This window comes from Rhinatrema bivittatum, chromosome 4 (genome assembly GCF_901001135.1).
Source record: "Rhinatrema bivittatum chromosome 4, aRhiBiv1.1, whole genome shotgun sequence".
In the NCBI taxonomy this organism is placed as follows: Eukaryota; Metazoa; Chordata; class Amphibia; order Gymnophiona; family Rhinatrematidae; genus Rhinatrema; species Rhinatrema bivittatum.
Window position 1 is genome coordinate 24445287 of NC_042618.1, and position 21590 is coordinate 24466876.

The window sequence follows — 21590 nt, forward strand, 5'->3', positions numbered from 1 at the left end:
TCCTGCGGGATATGTCGATCAGAGATCCTATCAGCCTGGGGACTTCCCCCGATCTGATTACACAGGATCAAGGCCTGGATGTTGAGAGGCTAGTCCTGCGGTCCCTTGACCTCTCTGATGTGTGTCAAGTACTGGTAGCTTCCAGGAAGCCTTCCACCAGAAAGTCTTACAGTCTGAAGTGGAAGAGGTTCTCTGTCTGGTGCGAGGGTCATAGCTTATATCCGTTCACCTGTCCCACTCCAAAGTTGCTGGACAATTTGTGGCACCTCTTGGAAAACCAATTCAGTCAGAGTACTCCTGAGTGCCATCAGTGCTTACCATCAGGGTGTTGGTGGTACGTCCATCTCTGTGCAGTTTATGCAGGGTCTGCTTCAGTTGAAGCCTCCCCTCCAGCCTCCCGTTGTGTCCTGGGACCTCAACGTGGTATTGCTGCAACTCATGCGTGATCCTTTCGAGCCTCTGCGCTCCTGCAATCTGAAGTTCCTGACCTGAAAGGTTTTCTTCCTTGTGCAGTCATTTTGGCATGCAGGGTTAGTGAACTTCAGGCTTTGGTGACGTATTCGCCCTATACTAAATTCTTCCATGATAGGGTGGCTTTGCATATGCATCCTAAGTTCCTGCCTAAGGTGGTGTCTGATTTTCACCTCAATCAATCAATTATTATGCCCACCTTTTTTCCGAGGCCTCATTCACACCAGGGCGAACGGGCTCTGTACAGCACAGCAGACCACAGGCAGTCCACGTAACTCTTCATATCTTTCGATAGAAATAGATTGGGAGTTGCGGTGGGGCAAGCAAACTCTGTCAAACTGGCTGTCAGATTGTATCTCCTTCTGCTATATGCAGGTGGGTGTACAGCTTGGAGGCCATGTCAAGGCTCGCTCTGTGAGAGTTATGGCGGCGCTGGTAAACCACTTGCGGGCAGTTTCCATCGCCAAAATCTGCAAGGCTGTGACGTAGAGTTCCCTACACTCGTTCGCTGCCCACTACTGCTTGGAAAAGGATGATCAGCATGACAGTAGCTTCGGCCAATCTGACCTTCGCAATCTCTTCCAACTGTAATAAACTCTTCCTGCCTAGGGCCCATTGCTAGGGTTCAGGCTACCTCCCCCTGTAACCAACAGCATTGTAGTTTCTTGTGCTCATTGGCACCCAGTCAGGTGCTGTTGGTCGTTGTATCTGGGAGCAGCCTGTAGCTTGGTATTTACCCACATGTGAGGACTACCATCCTGCTGTCCTAGGAGAACACCTCTCACAGGTAAGCAACTCTGCTATCTTTTATCTTGTCCATGGAGCCAAGAAGTCTACCGATGTACAAACATATACAAATTTGTTGACATATTTTTCATTCTTATTATAATCTAAATATTAGCTTCTGTCGTTGTTCATAGCAAGCATAGCATAAATCAGGTAAGAACATTATAAGCTACAGTGAACTATATTGCACAACAATGCATTATATTGAACAGAGAGATACAATAAAGCTTTTTGACTTTCTCATAATCTCCATGCCTTGTGCTAACGCTAGTAACTGCCTCATCAGCAAGTTACCCCCATACACACTTTTCTTCATTTCCATCCTCTAGCATTCAGGGATCTACAGTGTTTATCCCATGACCCTTTAAATTCTTTGACTGTTTTTGTGTTCACCACTTCCTCTGGAAGGACATTCTAGGCATCCTCCACCCTCTCCAAGAAGAAATATTTTCTGGCATTGGTTCTGAGTCATCCCCCCTGGAGTTTCATTTCATGATCCCTAGTTCTGATTCCTTTCCAACAGTAAAGGTCCAAAGTACTTGTATCACGAAAACCTTTCAGGCATCTGAAGGTCTGTATCGTTTCTCCCCTGCACCTCCTCTCTTCCAGGATATAAATATTTAGATCATTCAATCTCTCCTCAAAAGTCTTTCAATACAGATACCCCACACCACTTTGGTCACCCTTTTCTGGACTGCCTCTATCCTGTCTCTATCCTTTTTGAGGTACAGTCTCCAGAACTGAACACAGTACTCCAGGTGAAGCCTCACCAAGGACCTGTACAAGGGAATTATCACCTCCTTTTTTTTTTTTTTTTTACTGGTTATTCCTCTCTCTATGCAGCCCAGCATTCTTCAGATTGCCAGAAAGTATTACCTCAAGATCCCTTTCTTGGTCCGTGCACATCAGTCTTTCATCCCCCCCCCCCCTCCCCATCACATACAGCTCTTTTGGATTACCTCATCCCAGATGCATGACTCTGCACTTCTTGGTATTGAATCCCAACTGCCAAATATTTGACCACTTTTCAAGCTTTCCTAAATTACTTTTCATTCTCTGTTCCTTCAGGCATGTTTACTCTGTTGCAAATCTTAGTATCATCTGCAAATAGACAAACTTTACTTTCTATCCCTTCCACAGTGTTGCTCACAAAGATAATGAACAGAACGTGTCCCAATACCGATCCTGTGGGACTCCACTAAACACTGTTCTCTCTTCAGAATAAGTTCCATTTACCATTACACGCTGTCTACTATCAGTCAGTCACTTTGTAATCCATGCCTCCACCTTGCTGCTCACTCCCAAGCTTCTCATTTTATTCACAAGCCTCCTATGCAAGTCCGTATCTAAAACTTTGCTGAAATTCAAGTAGATCACATCAAGTGCTCTTTCTTGATCCAATTCTCTAGCCACCCAATCAAAAAAATCCATTAAATTTGTCTGACAGGACCTTTCCCTGGTAAATCCATGCTGCCTCAGGTCCAGTAATCCACCTGATTGAGTTAGTTCACCATCCTTTCTCTCAGCAGAGTCTCAATTAATTTTCCCACCACCAAGGAGAGGCTAACTGGCCTGTAGTTTCCAGCCTCTTCTCTGCACTCTTGTGAAGTGTGATCACAACTGTTCTCCAGTCTCAATGGCACCACTCCCATCTTCAGAGATGTATTGAATAGGCCCTTCAATGGATCTGTCAGAATATCTCCGAGTTCCCTCAGTATCCTGGGACATATCTCATCTGGCCCCATGGCATTGTCCACTTTCAGTTTGCCTAGCTCTTCCCATATATTGTCTTCTGTAAATGGAGTTTCGTCAACTTCATCCCCATCTATGGTCTTGTCAACCAGCAACTTTCCTTCTCCAGGGTCTTCTTTAGTGAACACCAAACCGAATTATTTGTTTAATTTTTCTGCTATTTCTTCATCTCTCTCCACACATTGCCTCTTAACACCTTTCAGTTTCACTATACCACTTCTGTTCTCCCTTCTTACTCTAATATATCTGAAAAATATTTTGTCACCTTGCTTTACCTCTTTTGTAATCCTTTCTTCTGCTTGACCTTTTGCTTTCCTTATTTTTTTCTTCTCCTCCCTCAGTTTTAACAGATATTTTTCTGTCATGGTTTTACCTGTTTCACAGCTTCACTGTGCCCTGAGTCTGCTGGCTATGACACCTCCTCACCAGCAGAGGCCTCCAGGGAGCTCCATTCAGAGCTATCCAAGCCATCTCCTCACTGGCCTTCTTACTCAGCCTGTACTGTGCAACCTCCTCTCCACCAAGGGACCTCAGAAAGCTTCATCTCCAGCCTTGCCAAGCTCCTCTTTAATGCTTGCACCACACTCAAGCTTCAGCACTGTGTTACCCAGCTTGGCCCATACACTTTTGCCTCTTCATGGAGTAATTCTTGGCTGTCTGACCTGGTCGCTGTATTCTTCCTTTATGCCTTGTGTCTCTAGACCTTCTTGCTTTCTGCTTCTTGTTCTGTGACCTACCTTAGGCCTTACTTTGCCTTGTGGCCTCAGGACCTTCTTGCTTCCTGCTTCTTGCTCTGTGGCCTACTCAGGCCTTGCTTTGCCTTGTGGCCTCCCGGCCTGCTCTATACCTATAATCCTGCTTTGTGGCCTATCCAGGCCTCTTTCTAAACCTAACAGACTTTGGGCCTGCAGCCTTGTGGCCTACAGGTCTCCAGCATTGTTGTCTTCGGGCTTTTGTGTTACTTGTTCTGTGTAGTCTTGCCTTGTCCTTGTCCGATCCTGTCCTAGTCTGCCCTGTCCAGTCCTTTCTCTGTTGGTCTTGCCATGTCCTGCCCCATCCTGTTCCTGGTATTCACTCCCTGTCTTGTCAGTACCTTGTTTTGCCCCAGCCTATATATAGTTCCAGTCCCTTTTCAGCAGCATTCCTTGCCTGTGTCTCTCCCAATTTGTGTGCTGTACCTTACCTTGTCTCTGTCTTCACTCAGCCCCAGTCCTTGTTCTGTATCCAGTCCCAGTATCCAGCCTGTCCAAGCCTTGCCTTGTCCAGCCTGTACCAAACCTTGCATTGTCCAGTCTATACCAAGTTTTGCCTCATCCTGCTTGTGTCAAGTCTTGCCTCATCCAGCCTTGGTACAGCCTGCTCGGTCTTGCTCCTGCCTTCCTAGACTCACTATGATGAACTGCCATCACAAAGACCTACTAGCCCCCAGATTCCAGTGCCTCAGTCTGCTGGAGAGGTAGCTGGCTATGTGGAAGACTGGTCCTAGTCCTGCCCAGCATCCTGCCTTGCAGTCCTGTACAGCTCCTGGGGTGGTGTACCCCGATCCAAGCAAACGTGACATCTTAACTGCGTTCTCTTTTTTTGGGAAACTTTATACTTTTTGAATGCTGTTCTTTTTGCTTTATTTTTTCAGCCCCCTCCTTAGAGGGGGCTGAAAAAATTGTACTTTCCTAATACAATATATAGATCTGTTGCCTTTGTAATAGCTCCTTTTAATTTGGCCCACAGTTGTTCCACTTCACCCATTTTCTCCCAGACTTCTAGTTCTTCCTTCAGGTACTTCCCCATTTTGACAAAGACTGTATTTGTGAAATTCAAAACTCGGGTCTTCGTGTGACTTCTCTGCATCCTATTTGTGATATCGAGCTATACTGTCTGATGATCACTGGTGTTCAAGTGAGCCCCTACCCAAACATTAGAGCCATTATCACCATTAGTGAGCACTAGATCGAATATCACATCCTCCCTCATGGGTTCTTACCATTTGTTTGAGCAGAGCTCCTTGAAGGGAATCCACTATCTCTGCTTCTTATAGATTCTGCAGAAGGGAGATTCCAATCCAGATATGGCAGATTAAAATCTCCAATGAGCAACACTTCTCCTTTCTTTCCCATATTTTGGATGTCTTCAATCAGATCTCTATCCAGTTCTTCTGTTTGAGTGGGTGGACTGTAGATGGAAACGCTATCTTCTTTTTTTAGGGCAGTCCATAATGCTTCTTCTCAACCCCATGCCCCTTGCAGATCAGTTGCTTGGATATTGTTTTTGACATAAAGAGCTACTCCTCCCCCTTTTCTATCCTCTCTTTCCTTCCTTAACAAGTTATAGCCCGAGATGGCCATAGCCAAATCATGAACCATGTCTCAGTAACAGCAACAATGCCCAAGTCCACCTCCACCATTAGGGCCTACAGGTCTGGGATTTTATTGCCCAGACTACAAACATTTGTGGTCATAGCTTTCCAGCAGTCACTTTTTCTGCTTTTTTGAACTGATTGATTTTGTTAATGTTCTTCCTTCTTCCCATTTTGCTTGGGGGTGATATGCCAATTTCACTGGCCACCTCCTGCCACCCCAGTTCCCTGGTTTAAATGCCTGATAATGTATGATCTGAATTTTTCACTTAGCATCCTCTTTCCTGCCATAGGTAAATGTAGGCCATCCTTACCATATAATCTTTTATTTCTCCATACATGGCCCCAGCCTCCAATGTATCCAAAATCACTTTTGTTACACCATGTTTTGAGCCAGAAATTGGAATTATCTATATGGCATAGCCTTTCCTTTCCATGAACAGGTAATACTTCTGAAAAGGCAATAGTCTTTACTATGTATCTAAACTTCTTCCTGTACTTTATGGACTCCATTTCTAGCGAGGTCATTGATCCCCAGATGGATGATAACATTGATATCAGAGTTCTTACTTTCTTATATAATTGCTTTGACTACCTAGTTTGCATTTCTATTAGCTGGGGATCCTGGAAGCCATTTAACTGTTGTGTCCCCATCAAAATGAGTTCCCAACTGTTATAGGCCATGGAGTCTGGGAAACCTACCTGGGGAGCAACATGGGACTGCAAGGCAGGACTTGGGATAAGACAAAAGCCGGTCTTTCGCTTAGCCAGGAACTTCCCCCACAGGATGAGCCCTTGGTTCTGGGGGCCAGTAGGTCTCTGCAGCAGTGGTACATCATAGTGGTAAGTCCACACAGGCGAGGCTTGGACAAGACAGGCTGGAGACAAGGCATCATCAAAGGCAGGCAGGCAGGACAAGGCAGGCAAGCTTGGCTGGTAGGACAAGGCAGGCAGGGTTTGACAAACAAGGCAAGGCTTGGTACTAGACAGGACCTGGAACTAGACAAGACACAGATAAGCGAACTGGAACAAACAGGAACAGGACTAGATAAGGACAGGACTCTGGTACAAGCAAGACTGGATACTGGAACAGACAGGACAAGACCAACAAGGTAGACTAGGGCAGGACTTAGACAAGGCAGACAAAGGAAACAGAGAACAAAGAACACAGAATCCCGAAGGCAGCAAGGCTTGGAACAGAGAGAATAGGCCCAAAGGCTTCAAGGAAACTGGAGCATCTATGTAATGCAAGCCATTGTTCAGTGTTAGTTCATTGTACAGTGACTTGTTACTGCTAATTTGCTTGCTTAGGGGGTACTCCTGCAGTAGCACTAAAATGAGAGGATCCCTGGAGATTAAGGAATGGTTATGAAGCACCTGGGTAACCTGCAAAGAGCAGCAGTTCAGCCCTTGATAGCAATAATATAACTGCTTTGTGCTTTCAACTATGCCCTGGAGTAACCCACACAGAACGATGGTTGCGACCCTAAACAGAAATAGTAAGATTGTATTGGGCCTTCAGGAAGGCTGGGGTGACCTGCACGGAGGGATCATGGTTAAATTTAAAACTTCAAGGAGCTTGGAGAGATAGTTCTGTTTTGTCGCAGCCTCATAAACCTTGGTGGCTCTGAAGATTATAGCAAAATTTGTTAACAAGACAAAGGCCTGGTTGTTGGTTTAAGTCTTAGTTTTTTAAGAAATGAACTTGAAGATGGCTAAGCCTGAAATAGCCTGCTAGCGGAGGTGATACAGGCTATCACTTTGGCAGATTTTGGACATGCTAGAGACATGTGGAGGACAGTGGTGGGATAAGAGTAGAGAGGAAAGGTAAAAAACATGAGATGGGGAGGGGTATTAGGAAATTGGTGTTGGATTCAATGAGGATTTTATGTGCATCTACCCAAATTAGATGAATCTGTACTGGGCTGATTGGATAGACCATTTTGCTTTTTATCTGCCATCATTCACTGTGTATTTTGATTAAATGTATAAGACTTTTTATTTTGTATGCTTTTTATCCTAATAAAGACAAAGTTTGAAAGAACAGAAGATAAAAGTTGCAGTTCCTCATGATTTCTTTGCTGTAACTATTTTGTTTGTTGTGCAGGACAGAACTAACAAAAACTGTGGTCCTGCCTGAATTAGTAGAACTATCTAGAGATGAAAACAACAGTGTACGCCTTGCAGCATTTGAGAGCTTGGTCAATCTACTAATAATGGTGGACCATGGTGAGTTTAACGCTGGGACTTATTTCACTTCTGTTTAATCTTGCCAGACTCTGTTCATCTTATTGGAATAAGTAAAGATTCTTGTTTTTTATTTAAACGATTTATTTCATTTTATGTTTTATTTCTTTTGTACATATTTTCTAAAAGTCTTTTTAACCTATTAAAAAAAAGGAGCTGGTGGCACACTTGGAAGAGAGGAGAATGATTACAAGATTCTGCATGGGTTCAGGAGCTTCAGGTTTTGCCAGACCAGCCTAATTGTTTTTGGGGGTTTTTTTTACTAGAAGGCTAGCCACAGGCTTGATATGGGATATCTGACTAATACTGTGTATCCAGATTTCACTAAAACATTTCACATAATACCACAGGAAAGGCAGATATTCAAATTAAGAAAGATGGTTAATATATATAGTGTATCCAGATTTCACTGAAATCTTTCATGTAATATCATAGGAAAGACAGATTTTCAAATTAATAAAATGTTTAATATATATAGTATATCCAGATTTCACTAAAACCTTTCATGTAATACCACAGGAAAGGCGGATATTCAAATTAAGAAAGATGGTTAATATGTATAGTGTATCCAGATTTCACTAAAACCTTTGATGTAATGCCACAGGAAAGGCAATATTCAAATTAAGAAAGATGGTTAATATATATAGTGTATCCAGATTTCACTAAACCTTTCATGAAATACCACAGGAAAGGCGGATATTCAAATTAAGAAAGATGGTTATATATACTGTAACCAGATTTCACTAAAACCTTTGATGTAATGTCACAGGAAAAGCGGATATTCAAATTAAGAAAGATGGTTATTATATATAGTGTATCTGGATTTCACTCAAATATTTGATTTGGTGCCACCGGTAAGGCAGATATTCAAATTAAGAAAGATGGGGTTTAAGGAAAAAATTTGTAAGTGAATTAGGAACAAATTGAAGCAGAGGCTACAGAGAGTCTCACTTAATGTCACATCATGTAATTGCTATAAGGTAATAGGTGGGATTCCACCACGGATAGTGTTTGAACCATTGCTGTTTAATACTTTTCTCCTTGGACAAGCAGGATATACACAGCCACCAAGTGGGTGATGTGATCAGACAATGGTGATGCAGAGCTTGCACTCTCTGAGGTGAATTTTTAAAACATTTACATACATGCTATTTCAGAACCATCAAAAGTACACCCGATATTCGGTCTCGTGCACATATTTACATGCAAACAAAAGGCAGGTCTAGGGGCGTTCTGGGACAAAGCCAAGAACTATACGCACAAATTGCTAATTTATAAGAGACGTGCATATATTTATCAGTTTATTTGCTCATTTTACACCAGCTAATTATCTACCATATAAATGGGCTTGCGCAGAGAGCACGTCGGTCAGAGGGCAGCAACATGGTGCTGGGAAGAAATGGAGCAGCGGAGGGCTGCTTGTAAGCGGCGGGGAGGAGCAGCGGCGACGGCGGCGGCAGCACAGAAGGTCTCCGGGGGTTCTCTCTCACGCGGGGAGAAGCGGCGGCACAGACACAGAAATGGGAGGTCTCCGGGAGTCTCTCTCGCGCGCATGCCTCATCACCGAGCGTCGGGCGGGCCAGCAACGAGCCCGGTGGAGAGGCGCGCGCGAGAGAGAGACCCCCCAGAGACCTCCCATGGAGCAGCGGCGGCGGTATCTAAGAGTCAGGCGGGCCAGCAATGAGCCCGGTGGTGAGGCGCGCGTTCTGGATAAAAGAGGGAGTGGAGGAGGGCTGAGGGGGAGGGACGGGGTTGTGGAGGAGGTAGGAGGGGAAGGAAGAGGATGTGAGTAAGTGGGGAAGGTAAAGTTGTGGAGTACAGAAAAAGGGAGTAGAGGAGGGGTTGAGGGAGAGGGAAGGGGTTGTGGAGGAGGTGGGAGGGGAAGGAAGAGGATGTGAGTAAGTGGGGAGGGTAAAGTTGTGGAGTACAGTAAAAGGGAGTGGAGGAGGGATGAGGGAGAGGGAAGGGGTTGAGGAGGTGGGAGGGGAAGGAAAGGGAAGATGAGAAGGGATGGAAGGAAGAGGATGTGAATAAGTGGGAAGGGTGGAGTGGAGGAGGGCTGAGGGAGAGGGGAGAAGGGGAAGGAAAGGGAAGGGAAGGGAAGGTGAAAAGGGAAGGAAAAGGGAAGAGGATATGACTGAACAAGTGGGAAGGGTAAGAAGTTTTGGAGAAGAGAAAAAAGAGTGGAGGAGGGCTGGGAGAGGGAAGGGGTTGTAGATGAGATGAGAGGGGATGAAAGGAAAGATGAGAGGGGATGGGAAGGAAAAGGGAAGTTGTGGAGAACAGAGCGGCTCTAACCGTGCCGGTCTGACTGATGGAATCTCGCCCGTTTTAACGGGCTTAACGGCTAGTCTTATATAATTGATATCAGACTCATCTGTTGTTTACTAGTGGTTGGTTGGGAGGTATGGGTGAACTGGGGAAGTCCAGAATGAAGAATTAGTTGGGTCTCGATGACCAGGAGAAGGACTGGGTGAACTGATGGAAATTTCGGCAAACCAGTGATTTCAGTTACGCGCGCATGTTTTAAAATACACCAACTTCCGCGCATAAATAGGGTTTTACGTGAATAAGTCAAGATTTTTTTTTGTGCGTAAAATATATGTACATATGTTTTTAAAATAGGTAGGAAAAGTACGCACATTGCCGGTATTCACACATAATCATACATATACACGTGTGTTTAGGGATAGACATATGTGTATTTTCTAGCACCCAGATAGATGGATTCAGGACCAGTGGGTTATGCATCTCTACCAGCAGATGGAGTCAGAATAAACTGACATCACAGTATACATACTCCTACAGTGACATCAGCCTGCCAGTATTCTCCGTCTCCAGCAGATGGTGGACATGCATTTCCCTACTAGGGATTGCTTCAAAATTTAGAGGAGAATTAATAGGAGCTTTGAGTTGCCCCGCTCTCCTGCAGTGATACGTAATGGTCCCTCCCCATTTGAGAATTCCTGAGGTCATTTCCATGGTCCCTCAGATGAGTGCCTTGCTCCAGTAGCTGTTTTTTCAGCCAGTGTGGACTTAGCTGATTTAAGCAGCTGAAAGGCAGTGGGTGCAGGAAGCCGAGCGCGATGGTGATGCTATATACCCTCTCTCCCCGCAGCTGGAGACCGTCTCTGTACTCAGCCGGGAAAGGCTGAGCTCAGATAAGTTTAAATAAAAAGTCAGAGACAGAGTAGAGGGGTTATTGTAGGACTTCCTCAGGTCTCTGTGCTCGGTGCGCCATTCTGACATTCGTTCCTGCTCTCGTGGGAGTTAAGGGACCTGAGAAGCCTGGCGGGTTGAGCAGCCTGGGTAGGTTAGGCCCCCACAATTAGGCTTCTTTCTGGTGCGCCATGTGGTAGGCTGCAGTAGCATTTTCGCACACTTTTCTGTGTGTCCGGCTGCCCTCTGCAAGTGCGTCCAACTGCACGTCTGAATTGTGCACCCAGTTTCTTTTGGGCGCGCTGTCTGTACTGTGTGCCCAGGATTGGTGCAGTGACAGTGCACTTAGTTTTGCAGCACATAACTTTGGGACTCCTAAATTTTGTGCTGCTAAATTTTATGCACCTAACATTTTTTGTGCAAATTTGGCTGGACACACATCTTCAATCGCCTGCTAAGCGTACTGATGGACTAATGGCACCTGTGGCTAAGAAATCTAAGTGCCTTTCCCTCTGTGCTGCCTATCATATTCGGCATCTCAGCCTGGAGTACCCTCTAACTTGTGCCAGCACTGCTTAGAGGCTCAGGGAGAATTATCTATCTCTGATTTTACTAAGCCTGTTTCCTCCCAGACTACAGATGGCCTGGTTAAGGGCATGTCAGGAGGGATGCCCGACCTTGGAACTCCCTTGACTGGTTCCTTAGTAGGGGCCGGCAGCTCAGTGGGCGCCTCACCAAGTGCCTTCTGGTTTTGGCATGGATCCTTCTTGGATCCTTGAATTTTCTTGGATAGAATTTTTTCAAGGATTGCAATCCTTTCTTCAGACACAGTCCTTAGCCCCGTCCAATCCTGTCAGGTCAGATTCTCAGGCAGTGGCCTCTCCCTCTTCCAGTACTACTGTTAAGTGCCGAAGGATACCTCGATTGACTGCACCTGATAGGAATCTGGATGGCACTGATGATGAGGCAGATCCTGACTCTCTGGAAGATAGGGAAATTCCTCCGGGACTGGAATCATATAGGACTATTTTGCAGTCCTTTCATAGAGATGAACTGTTAACCCTGATTTCCCAGACAATGAAGATGCTGGGAGTACCTAGGGCAGATTCCATGTCTGAGCCAAAGAAAAATCCCATTTTGGTTTCTTTGTGTAAAGCTTCTAGTTTTTTCTCTGTTATGGAGTCCATTCAAGAATTGATTGATCTTGAGTGGGACGCCCCGGAGGCAGATTTCAAAGGGGATCGGACCTTGGAAGGCCTGTACCCCTTGGATCCAGGGGTGAGAGAGCGTCTGTGTTTTCCAAAAAAGAATGCACTTGTCGGTGCCGCTCTAAACGAATGACTATCCTCATGGAGAGAGGAGTGGCCTTGAAGTACATGATAGGAGGATTGAGGACGCTCTTAAGCAAGCATTTGAAGCAGTGGCAATGACCTTGCAGATAGCTTCTTGTTGTTTCCTGGTGACTCACTCTTGTTTACTTCTCTTTCAGGAGGTTGATGACTCTGGAATGAATTCCAGGGCAGTTATGGAACCCGCTGCAACCTTTTTAGGAGATGCGGGGTGTGATTTGGTCCGCACCTTGGCCAGAGGAGTAGCTTCAGTAATAGCGGTCTGGTGTCAGTTATGGCTGAGAAATTGGTCAGCTGTTATGACCTCCAAAGCTAATCTTACAAAATTTCCTTTTAAAGGCTCACTCTTAAATGGGAGCAAGTTGGAGAAACTGGCCAGTAAATGGGGCTAATCCCCGGTTCCTCAGTTGCTGGAGGATAAGAAACAAATGCCATGCCCCTATGGTATGAGGGTTCATCTCAGGGGTTCCAAGCGGTTTCGTCCCTACAGAGGGATGACCTTTCAGAAGCCTTGGCCTTTTGGTAGGTCTCAGTCCTTTCGTCCCAGACAGCCCAGGTGGGGTGGGGGGGGGGCGTGGGCTCAGGTAGTGGAATCTCCCGAGCCTCCCAATGAAGGTTTGCCAACCCACCCCTTACAGGAGATAGGGGTATGTCTCTCTCTCTTTCTTCAGAGGTGGGTCGAAATCACATTGGATCAGTGGGTCCTGGAGGTGATATGAAAGGGATATGCACTGGAGTTTCATAGTGTTCCTTGGGACATGTTCATTGTGTCTTCCTGCCACTCCCTGCAGAAGAAGCAGGCAGTGGAGTGTAAACTGTCAAGGCTCCTCAGTCTAAGGGCTGTGGTTCCAGTACCCAAGACTCAAGAATATACGGGTCGATATTCCATTTTTTTTCGTTATGCCCAAGAAGGAGGGTTCCTTTCATCCCATCCTGGATCTCAAAGGGGTCAACCACCATTTGCAGGTGACTCATTTTCACATGGAAACATTGTGCTCAATGATAATGGCCGTGCAGTCGATGGAATTTCAGACCTCCTTGGATCTGTCCGAGGCATACCTCCATATTCCCATCCCATTGAAGCACCTATGTTTTCTGCGTTTTGTGGTGTTGGAGTGCCATTATCAGTTTTGGGCGCTGCCTTTTGGTCTGGCCACAGCTCCCAGAACTTTTTTCAAGGTTATGGTGGTGGTGGCAGCAGAGTTGAGAAAGGATGAGATCCTGGTACACCCGTATTTAGATGACTGGCTGATTCAGGCCAAGTCTCAAGAAGAGAGCCACCTGGTAACCAGCAAGGTGAACTCCCTGTTTCAGGAGCTCAGTTGGGTGGTGAACCTAGGCAAGTGTAGTCTTCAGCCATCCCAGTCACTGGAGTATCGGTTCGACACGAAGCAGGGCAAAGTTTTCTTGCCAGAAGCTTGCATTCAGAAGTTGATGACACAGGTGCATCTCTTGATTAACACTATACGCCCGACAGTGTGGTCCTATCTGCAGGAACTAGTTTTGATGGTGGCAACCCTGGAAGTGGTGCCATGGGTGAGAGTGCATATGCATCCTCTTCTGCGCTCCATGCTGTCTCATTGGAACCTGAAGTCTCAGGACTATTCAGTTCGGCTCCACCTGCCGATAGAAGTCTGCTCTCACCTCCAGTGGTGGTTGCAAGCAGATCATCTGAGAAAGGGAGTTTCCCTGACATCGCCTGACTGGTTGGTACTCACAACAGATGCAAGCCTCCACGGCGCTGGAATACAGAAGAGTCTCTTTGGAACATCAATTGGCTGGAAGCCCGGGCAGTCTGGTTGGCGTGCTTGCAGTTCAGGGTAGAGCGGTCCAGGTAATGTCGGACCACGCAATTACATCAATCGGCAGGGAGGAACCAAGAGCCAGCAATTGTTGCAAGAGATAGACCAACTTGGGCAGAAGTGCATCTTCAGGAGTCTCGGCCTTGCACATTGCAGGAAAAGACAATGTAAGAGCAGACTTTCTCAGCAGGAGAGTCTGGTCCCAGGAGAATGGGTATTGTCAGACAAGGTCTTTCAGTTGATAGTAGATCACAAGGGCCTTCCGTTTCTAGACCTGCTGGCGACTTTTTGCAAATCGAAAGTTCCTTGATTCTTCATTCGCAGGAGAGATCCAAAGTCCTTGGGTATCAATGCTCTCCTGCAGGTCTAGCTGGAGGACAAGCTACAGTATGCCTTTCCCCTGTGGCCCATGTTGGGCAGAATAGTTCGGAGGGTCGAAGGTCACAGGGGGATGGTGCTTTTGGTGACACCAGATTGGCTCAGGAGACCATGGTATGCAGATCTGCGAAGGCCCCTGTTAGACATCCCCCCTTCGCTTTCCACCACATAGGAATTTGTTGCAGCAGGGACCTGTCTTTCATGAAGATCCAACTCAGTTTAGTCTTATGGTATGGCCCATGAGAGGGCTCGTTTGCTGAAGCATGGATATTCTACTGCGGTGATTACCATCTTGCTACGAGCACAAAAGTTCTCCACTTCCTTAGCCTATGTGTGGGTTTGGCGAGTGTTTGAGGCTTGGTGTGAAGATCGAGGAGTGCTTCCTCATTCAGTTAAGATCCCACTCAGTTTGGAATTTTTGCAGGATGGGTTGAATAAAGGGTTGACCCTTAATTCCTTGAAGTTACATGTAGCGACTCTTGCCTTTTTCAGGGGCCAGGTGAATGGTGAACCCTTATCGGCTCATCCAGATGTGGCCCTTTTCTTGAAGGAAGTGAAACATCTTCGTCCTTCCTTGTGGTTACTGGTGCCCTTGTGGAGTCTTAATCTGGTGTTTGATTTCTTGGCAGGCCCTATGTTGCAACCATTGCATAGCCTTTCATTGTGGTTATTGACCTTAAAAACGGTGTTTCTGGTGGCGATATGTTCTGTGCGTCGAATTTCCAAGCGGCACGCCTTGTCTTGCTGGGAGCTGTTCCTTCAGGTGACTCCAGTGGCGATACAGCTGCATACTGTTCCTTCTTTTTTGCTTAAAGTGGTCTCAGATTTTCACTTGAATCAGTCCATTTCCTTGCCATCTCTGGATAGGGAAAGAAATGTGGAGGAATATCTCCTGTTGCATCCTTTTGATGTCAAAAGACATGTTGTGAGGTATCTGGAGGTTTCTAAACCTTTCCAAAAGATGGATTGCCTGTTTGTCGTTCATGGGGGAGGTAAACAGGGCGAGCCGGCTTCACGGGCTAGAATAGCTCACTGGATTAAGGAGGTAGTAAAAGCCATGTATGTGGCCGCTGAAAAGCCAGTGCCTTCTCAGGTCACGGCTCATTCCACTAGGGTTCAGGCAGTGTCATGGGCGGAGGTTAGATTGTTGGTACTCCCGTTGATGTTTGCCAAGCTACGAAGTGGACTTCCTTACACAACTTTTCCTTACACACCTTGTATCGTCTGGATGTACAGGCCCAGGAGGACACAGCCTTTGCATGTGCAGTTTTGACCGGCCTGCGGGCAACCTCCTACCCTATTTAGGAGTACATAAGAACATAAGAAAATGCCATACTGGGTCAGACCAAGGGTCCATCAAGCCCAGCATCCAGTTTCCAACAGTGGCCAATCCAGGCCATAAGAACCTGGCAAGTACCCAAAAGCTAAGTCTAGTCCATGTTACCATTGCTAATGGCAGTGGCTATTCTCTAAGTGAACTTAATAGCAGGTAATGGACTTCTCCTCCAAGAACTTATCCAATCCTTTTTTAAACACAGCTATACTAACTGCACTAACCACATCCTCTGGCAACAAATTCCAGAGTTTAATTGTGCGTTGAGTAAAAAAGAACTTTCTCCGATTAGTTTTAAATGTGCCCCATGCTAACTTCATGGAGTGCCCCCTAGTTTTTCTACTATCCGAAAGAGTAAATAACCGATTCACATCTACCCGTTCTAGACCTCTCATGATTTTAAACACCTCTATCTTATCCCCCCTCAGTCATCTCTTCTCCAAGCTGACCTCCAAGTCTCTTCTCCAAGACTAACCTCTTTAGTCTTTCATCATAGGGGAGTTGTTCCATTCCCCTTATCATTTTGGTAGCCCTTCTCTGTACCTTCTCCATCGCAATTATATCTTTTTTGAGATGCGGCGACCAGAATTGTACACAGTATTCAAGGTGCGGTCTCACCATGGAGCGATACAGAGGCATTATGACATTTTCCGTTTTATTCACCATTCCCTTTCTAATAATTCCCAACATTCTGTTTGCTTTTTTGACTGCCGCAGCACACTGAACCGACGATTTCAATGTGTTATCCACTATGACACCTAGATCTCTTTCATGGGTTGTAGCACCTAATATGGAACCCAACATTGTGTAATTGTAGCATGGGTTATTTTTCCCTATATGCATCACCTTGCACTTATCCACATTAAATTTCATCTGCCATTTGGATGCCCAATTTTCCAGTCTCACAAGGTCTTCCTGCAATTTATCACAATCTGCTTGTGATTTAACTACTCTGAACAATTTTGTGTCATCTGCAAATTTGATTATCTCACTCATCATATTTCTTTCTAGATCATTTATAAATATATTGAAAAGTAAGGGTCCCAATACAGATCCCTGAGGCACTCCACTGCCCACACCCTTCCACTGAGAAAATTGTCCATTTAATCCTACTCTCTGTTTCCTGTCTTTTAGCCAGTTTGCAATCCACGAAAGGACATCGCCACCTATCCCATGACTTTTTAATTTTCCTAGAAGCCTCTCATGAGGAACTTTGTCAAACGCCTTCTGAAAATCCAAGTATACTATATCTACCGGTTCACCTTTATCCACATGTTTATTAACTCCTTCAAAAAAGTGAAGCAGATTTGTGAGGCAAGACTTGCCCTGGGTAAAGCCATGCTGACTTTGTTCCATTAAACCATGTCTTTCTATATGTTCTGTGATTTTGATGTTTAGAACACTTTCCACTATTTTTCCTGGCACTGAAGTCAGGCTAACCGGTCTGTAGCTTCCTGGATCGCCCCTGGAGCCCTTTTTAAATATTGGGGTTACATTTGCTATCCTCCAGTCTTCAGGTACAATGGATGATTTTAATGATAAGTTACAAATTTTTACTAATAGGTCTGAAATTTCATTTTTTAGTTCCTTCAGAACTCTGGGGTGTATACCATCCGGTCCGGGTGATTTACTACTCTTCAGTTTGTCAATCAGGCCTACCACATCATCTAGGTTCACCGTGATTTGATTCAGTCCATCTGAATCATTACCCATGAAAACCCTCTCCATTACGGGTACCTCCCCAACATCCTCTTCAGTAAACATCGAAGCAAAGAAATCATTTAATCTTTCCGCGATGGCCTTATCTTCTCTAAGTGCCCCTTTAACCCCTCGATCATCTAATGGTCCAACTGACTCCCTCACAGGCTTTCTGCTTCGGATATATTTAAAAAAGCTTTTACTGTGAGTTTTTGCCTCTACAGCCAACTTCTTTTCAAATTCTCTCTTAGGGGCGGATTTTCAGACTCCGCGAATAGGCCTACTTTTGTTTGCGCTCCAGGCGCAAACAAAAGTATGCTGGATTTTAGTAGATACGCGCGGAGCCGCGCGTATCTGCTAAAAACCTGGATCGGCGCACGCAAGGCTATCGATTTTGTATAGCCGGCGCGCGCCGAGCCGCGCAGCCTACCCCCATTCCCTCCAAGGCCGCTCCGAAATCGGAGCGGCCTTGGAGGGAATCCTCTAACGCCCTCCCCTCACCTTCCCCTCCCTTCCTCTACCTAACCCACCCGCCCGGCCCTGTCTACACCCCCCCCCTTACCTTTCTCCGGGGATTTACGCCTCCCGGAGGGAGAAGTAAATCCCCGCGCGCGAGGAGGCCTCCTGCGCGCCGGGCCGCGACCTGGGGGCGGGTACGGAGGGGCGCGGTCACGCCCCCGGACCGCCCCGGGCCGTAGCTACGCCCCTGTACCCACCCCCGAAACGCCGTGACGACCGGGCCCGCCCCCGACACGCCCCCTCGGAGAACCCCGGGTCTTACGCGAGTCCCGGGGCTCTGCGCGCGCCGGTAGGCCTATGTAAAATAGGCCTACCGGCGCGCAGGGCCCTGCTCGCCTAAATCCGCCCGGTTTTGGGCGGATTTAGGCGAGCAGGGCTCTGAAAATCCGCTCCTTAGCCTGTGGAATGTACCTGCCTGTAGCTGGGTACATTCCACTGGTCTTGAATCCATCTGTCTGGATACTAGGAAATGAGAAATTTCTACTTACTTGATAAATTCCTTTTCCTTAATCCAGACAGATGGATTCAGCTTCCTGCCCTTGGTTGCCAAATGATTGTGTTATGGTTCTCCTGCGTGACTACGTGATCAGGGTTACTGGTAAATATTATAGAAACATAGAAATGACGGCAGAAGAAGACCAAATGGCCCATCCAGTCTGCCCAGCAAGCTTCACACATTTTTTCTCTCATACTTATCTGTTTCTCTTAGCTCTTGGTTCTATTTCCCTTCCACCCCCACCTTTAATGTAGAGAGCAGATGGAGCTGCATCCAAGTGAAATATCTAGCTTGATTAGTTAGGGGTAGTAGCTGCCGCAATAAGCAAGCTACACCCATGCTTATTTGTTTTACCCAGACTATGTTATACAGCCCTTATTGGTTGTTTTTCTTCTCCCCTGCCGTTGAAGCAGGGAGCTATGCTGGATATGCGTGAAGTATCAGTCTTCTCCCTTGCTGTTGAAGCAGAGAGCCATGCTGGATGTGCATCGAAAGTGAAGTATCAGGCACATTTGGTTTGGGGTAGTAACCGCCGTAACAAGCCAGCTACTCCCCGCTTTGTGAGTGCGAACCCTCTTTTCTTCTCCCCTGCCGTTGAAGCAGAGAGCTCTGCTGGATGTGTGAAGTATCAGTTTTTCTTCTCCCCTGCCGTTGAATCAGAGAACTATGCTGTATATGCATTGAAAGTGAAGTATCAGGCTTATTTGATTTGGGGTAGTAACCGCCGTAACAAGCCAGCTACTCCCCTCTTTGTGAGTGCGAATCCTTTTTTCCACATTTCCTCTTGCTGTTGAAGCTTAGAGCGATGTTGGAGTCACAGTAAGCATGTGGATGTTTATTTAATAAGGGTATTGACTCCAGGCAGTAGCCATCATTCTGGCGAGTCACCCACTCTTCATTGGCAGCCTCTTGACTTTATGGATCCACAGTGTTTATCCCACGCCCCTTTGAAGTCCTTCACAGTTCTGGTCTTCACCACATCCTCCGGAAGGGCATTCCAGGCATCCACCACCCTCTCCGAGAAGAAATACTTCCTGACATTGGTTCTGAATCTTCCTCCCTGGAGCTTCAAATCGTGACCCCTGGTTCTGCTGATTTTCATCTAGTCCCTAGATTAGTGTTCATATATTCTTGGCCTGGGTTCAGATTTCCTGTTGGTTGAGTCCTGAAATGGTTATCTGTTATTAATCAAAGTTTTGCTAGTCTGTCCACCGTTGGCTTTTGAAGAGAATACTGGCAGGTTGATGTCACTGCACATGTATATATTCTGTGACGTCAGTTTGCTCCGCCTCCTTATCCTGGTAGAGGTACATAACCCACTGTTCCTGAATCCATCTCTCTGGATTATGAAAAGGAAATTATCAGGTAAGTAGTAATTTCTCATTTTATAATCTGTGCGGACCTCATTTGCATAGATTATAAAATATACACATGTCTACCCCCATATATGCACGTATATGGGGCCATGCGGAGTTGTTTGAAAGTTATCCTCTCTAAGTTTAGAAAGACCAAAAGGTCTTTCTGAGCATGCATGTCTCTGCTGTTATGCAAGCCTCTCCAGTCTCTTCTCTTACACTGAAGCAATAGATGTGGCTTTTTTGCTCTCTCCTCAGCTGCTGATGTTCTTATGGGTTTTTTTTAATAGCATTTCGTTTATTTTCTTCATTATTTTATTTCTCTTTCTTTTGAGCATCCCAAAAAAAGTAGTTTAGAATATTTTGTTTTTCTCCGAGGACAAGCAGGATGGTTGTCCTCACACATGGGTGACATCATTGGATGGAGCCCAGCATAGAACTTTGATCTCAAAGAATCTAGAACTTTTGAACATGTCCTACTGAACATGAGCAGCTGTAGTCATCACCCTGCCCCATAGGTAGAGTCTTTCAGTCTCTTTTTTTTTCCATGGAGCCATGTGGTCTCAGGAGCCGTGTGTTTCATTCAGCTTTGCTCTCTCCTCACATATTTTGTAAGTGATTTTTAATAGAACTGCAGCTGTTTTCTTTCTCTTACCTTACGGTAGTTTTATTTCCTTTCCTTTTCTTCTTCTTTCCTCTGTCTGCCAGCTGCTTGCTGGGCCTTAGACACTGTGCAATCTGGCAGAGTCTATTAGGGAGGAGGAATAGCCTAGTGGTTAGAGCAGTGGGCTACAAACCAAGAGACCAGGTTCAAGTCCTGCTGTTGCTCCTTGTGACCTTGGGCAAGTCACTTTACCCTCCATTGCCTCAGGTACAAAACTTTGATTGTTAACCCTCTGGGAATAGAGAAATACCTACCTGAATGTAAACCAATGTGATATCTCAGATTGAATGTCAGTATATATAAAAAAAAGATTTCTATCCCTTATTAAAAACAAAAGTTACTACACCGGCAGTTTAGTATCTGTGTTCTCTGCCTGTTTTTGTGCCATTCTCAGGTGCTGGCAGGACTGACGGAATGCAGTCTGTGGGTGATCCGTGTAGGCTACTGAGCTTGGGGACTCACCTGAGTTCTACCTGGGCAAGAGATCCATGTTGTTTCATCGATCAATCGGCATTGATGGAAGTTCAGTCAGTGCAGAGATCGAGGACCACACTGTTCCTGTTGGGGGAGAGCTCATCCTCCCCACATTCAAAGAAACTAGTCTCCATGGGCAGGAGCTCTAGATGGCGTAACCTCCCCTCCTGCTTGCTGGTGATGGCAGTGCAGGCTTCTTGTGAGAGAGGGTGATCAGGATCCTGGGCAAGCAGCTTGCTACCTTACCTTTGGTACCATGCCCAGAAATGGTTGCCCATGCACATCTGTGACTAGCGCACCGTTGATCTGACACATTGATGTCAGGACTGTGTCAGGGACCAGGACTGCAATTGAGTACCATGGTCACCCTTGATGCCATCGAGGTGCCGGGGCATCCGCAATGCCATTGGAGTGCGTGACCGCCCTCGATGCCATAAGAGCCTTCTGTGCCGTAGGCATCTGTGGATGTGAAGTCTCGATGCATCAGAGTCATTGTGCGCCTTGGGCCTCGATATGGCAGTGTAGCGGCACTGACATCTAGTGTTGGTAGCGGCACTGACATCTAGTGTTGGTGCTAAGTCTGCTGTCAAGTGCCAGGGTCCCCCTTGATGCCATCTGAGCCGCCCTCAATGTTGATGCTTTCGGTGCCATCAATACCTTCGATCCCATTGAGGTGCATGAATGGCCACCCTCAATGCCAACGAGATACGTGGACTCAATGCTGCAGCAGCCCTTGATCCCATCAAGGTGTGTT

The 21590-nt window shown here is 46.2% G+C and overlaps 1 protein-coding gene across 4 annotated transcripts in view; it reads left to right on the forward strand.

The window, feature by feature from the left end:
* Nucleotides 1–21590, forward strand: part of PPP4R4 (protein phosphatase 4 regulatory subunit 4) — a 553487-nt gene that overhangs the window by 309406 nt on the left and 222491 nt on the right. For all 4 annotated transcript variants that reach the window (XM_029597867.1, XM_029597868.1, XM_029597869.1 and 1 more), the window contains one exon: nt 7470–7591. In XM_029597867.1, the coding sequence (XP_029453727.1) occupies nt 7470–7591 (122 nt within the window). The remainder of the gene's footprint in view (nt 1–7469; nt 7592–21590) is intronic.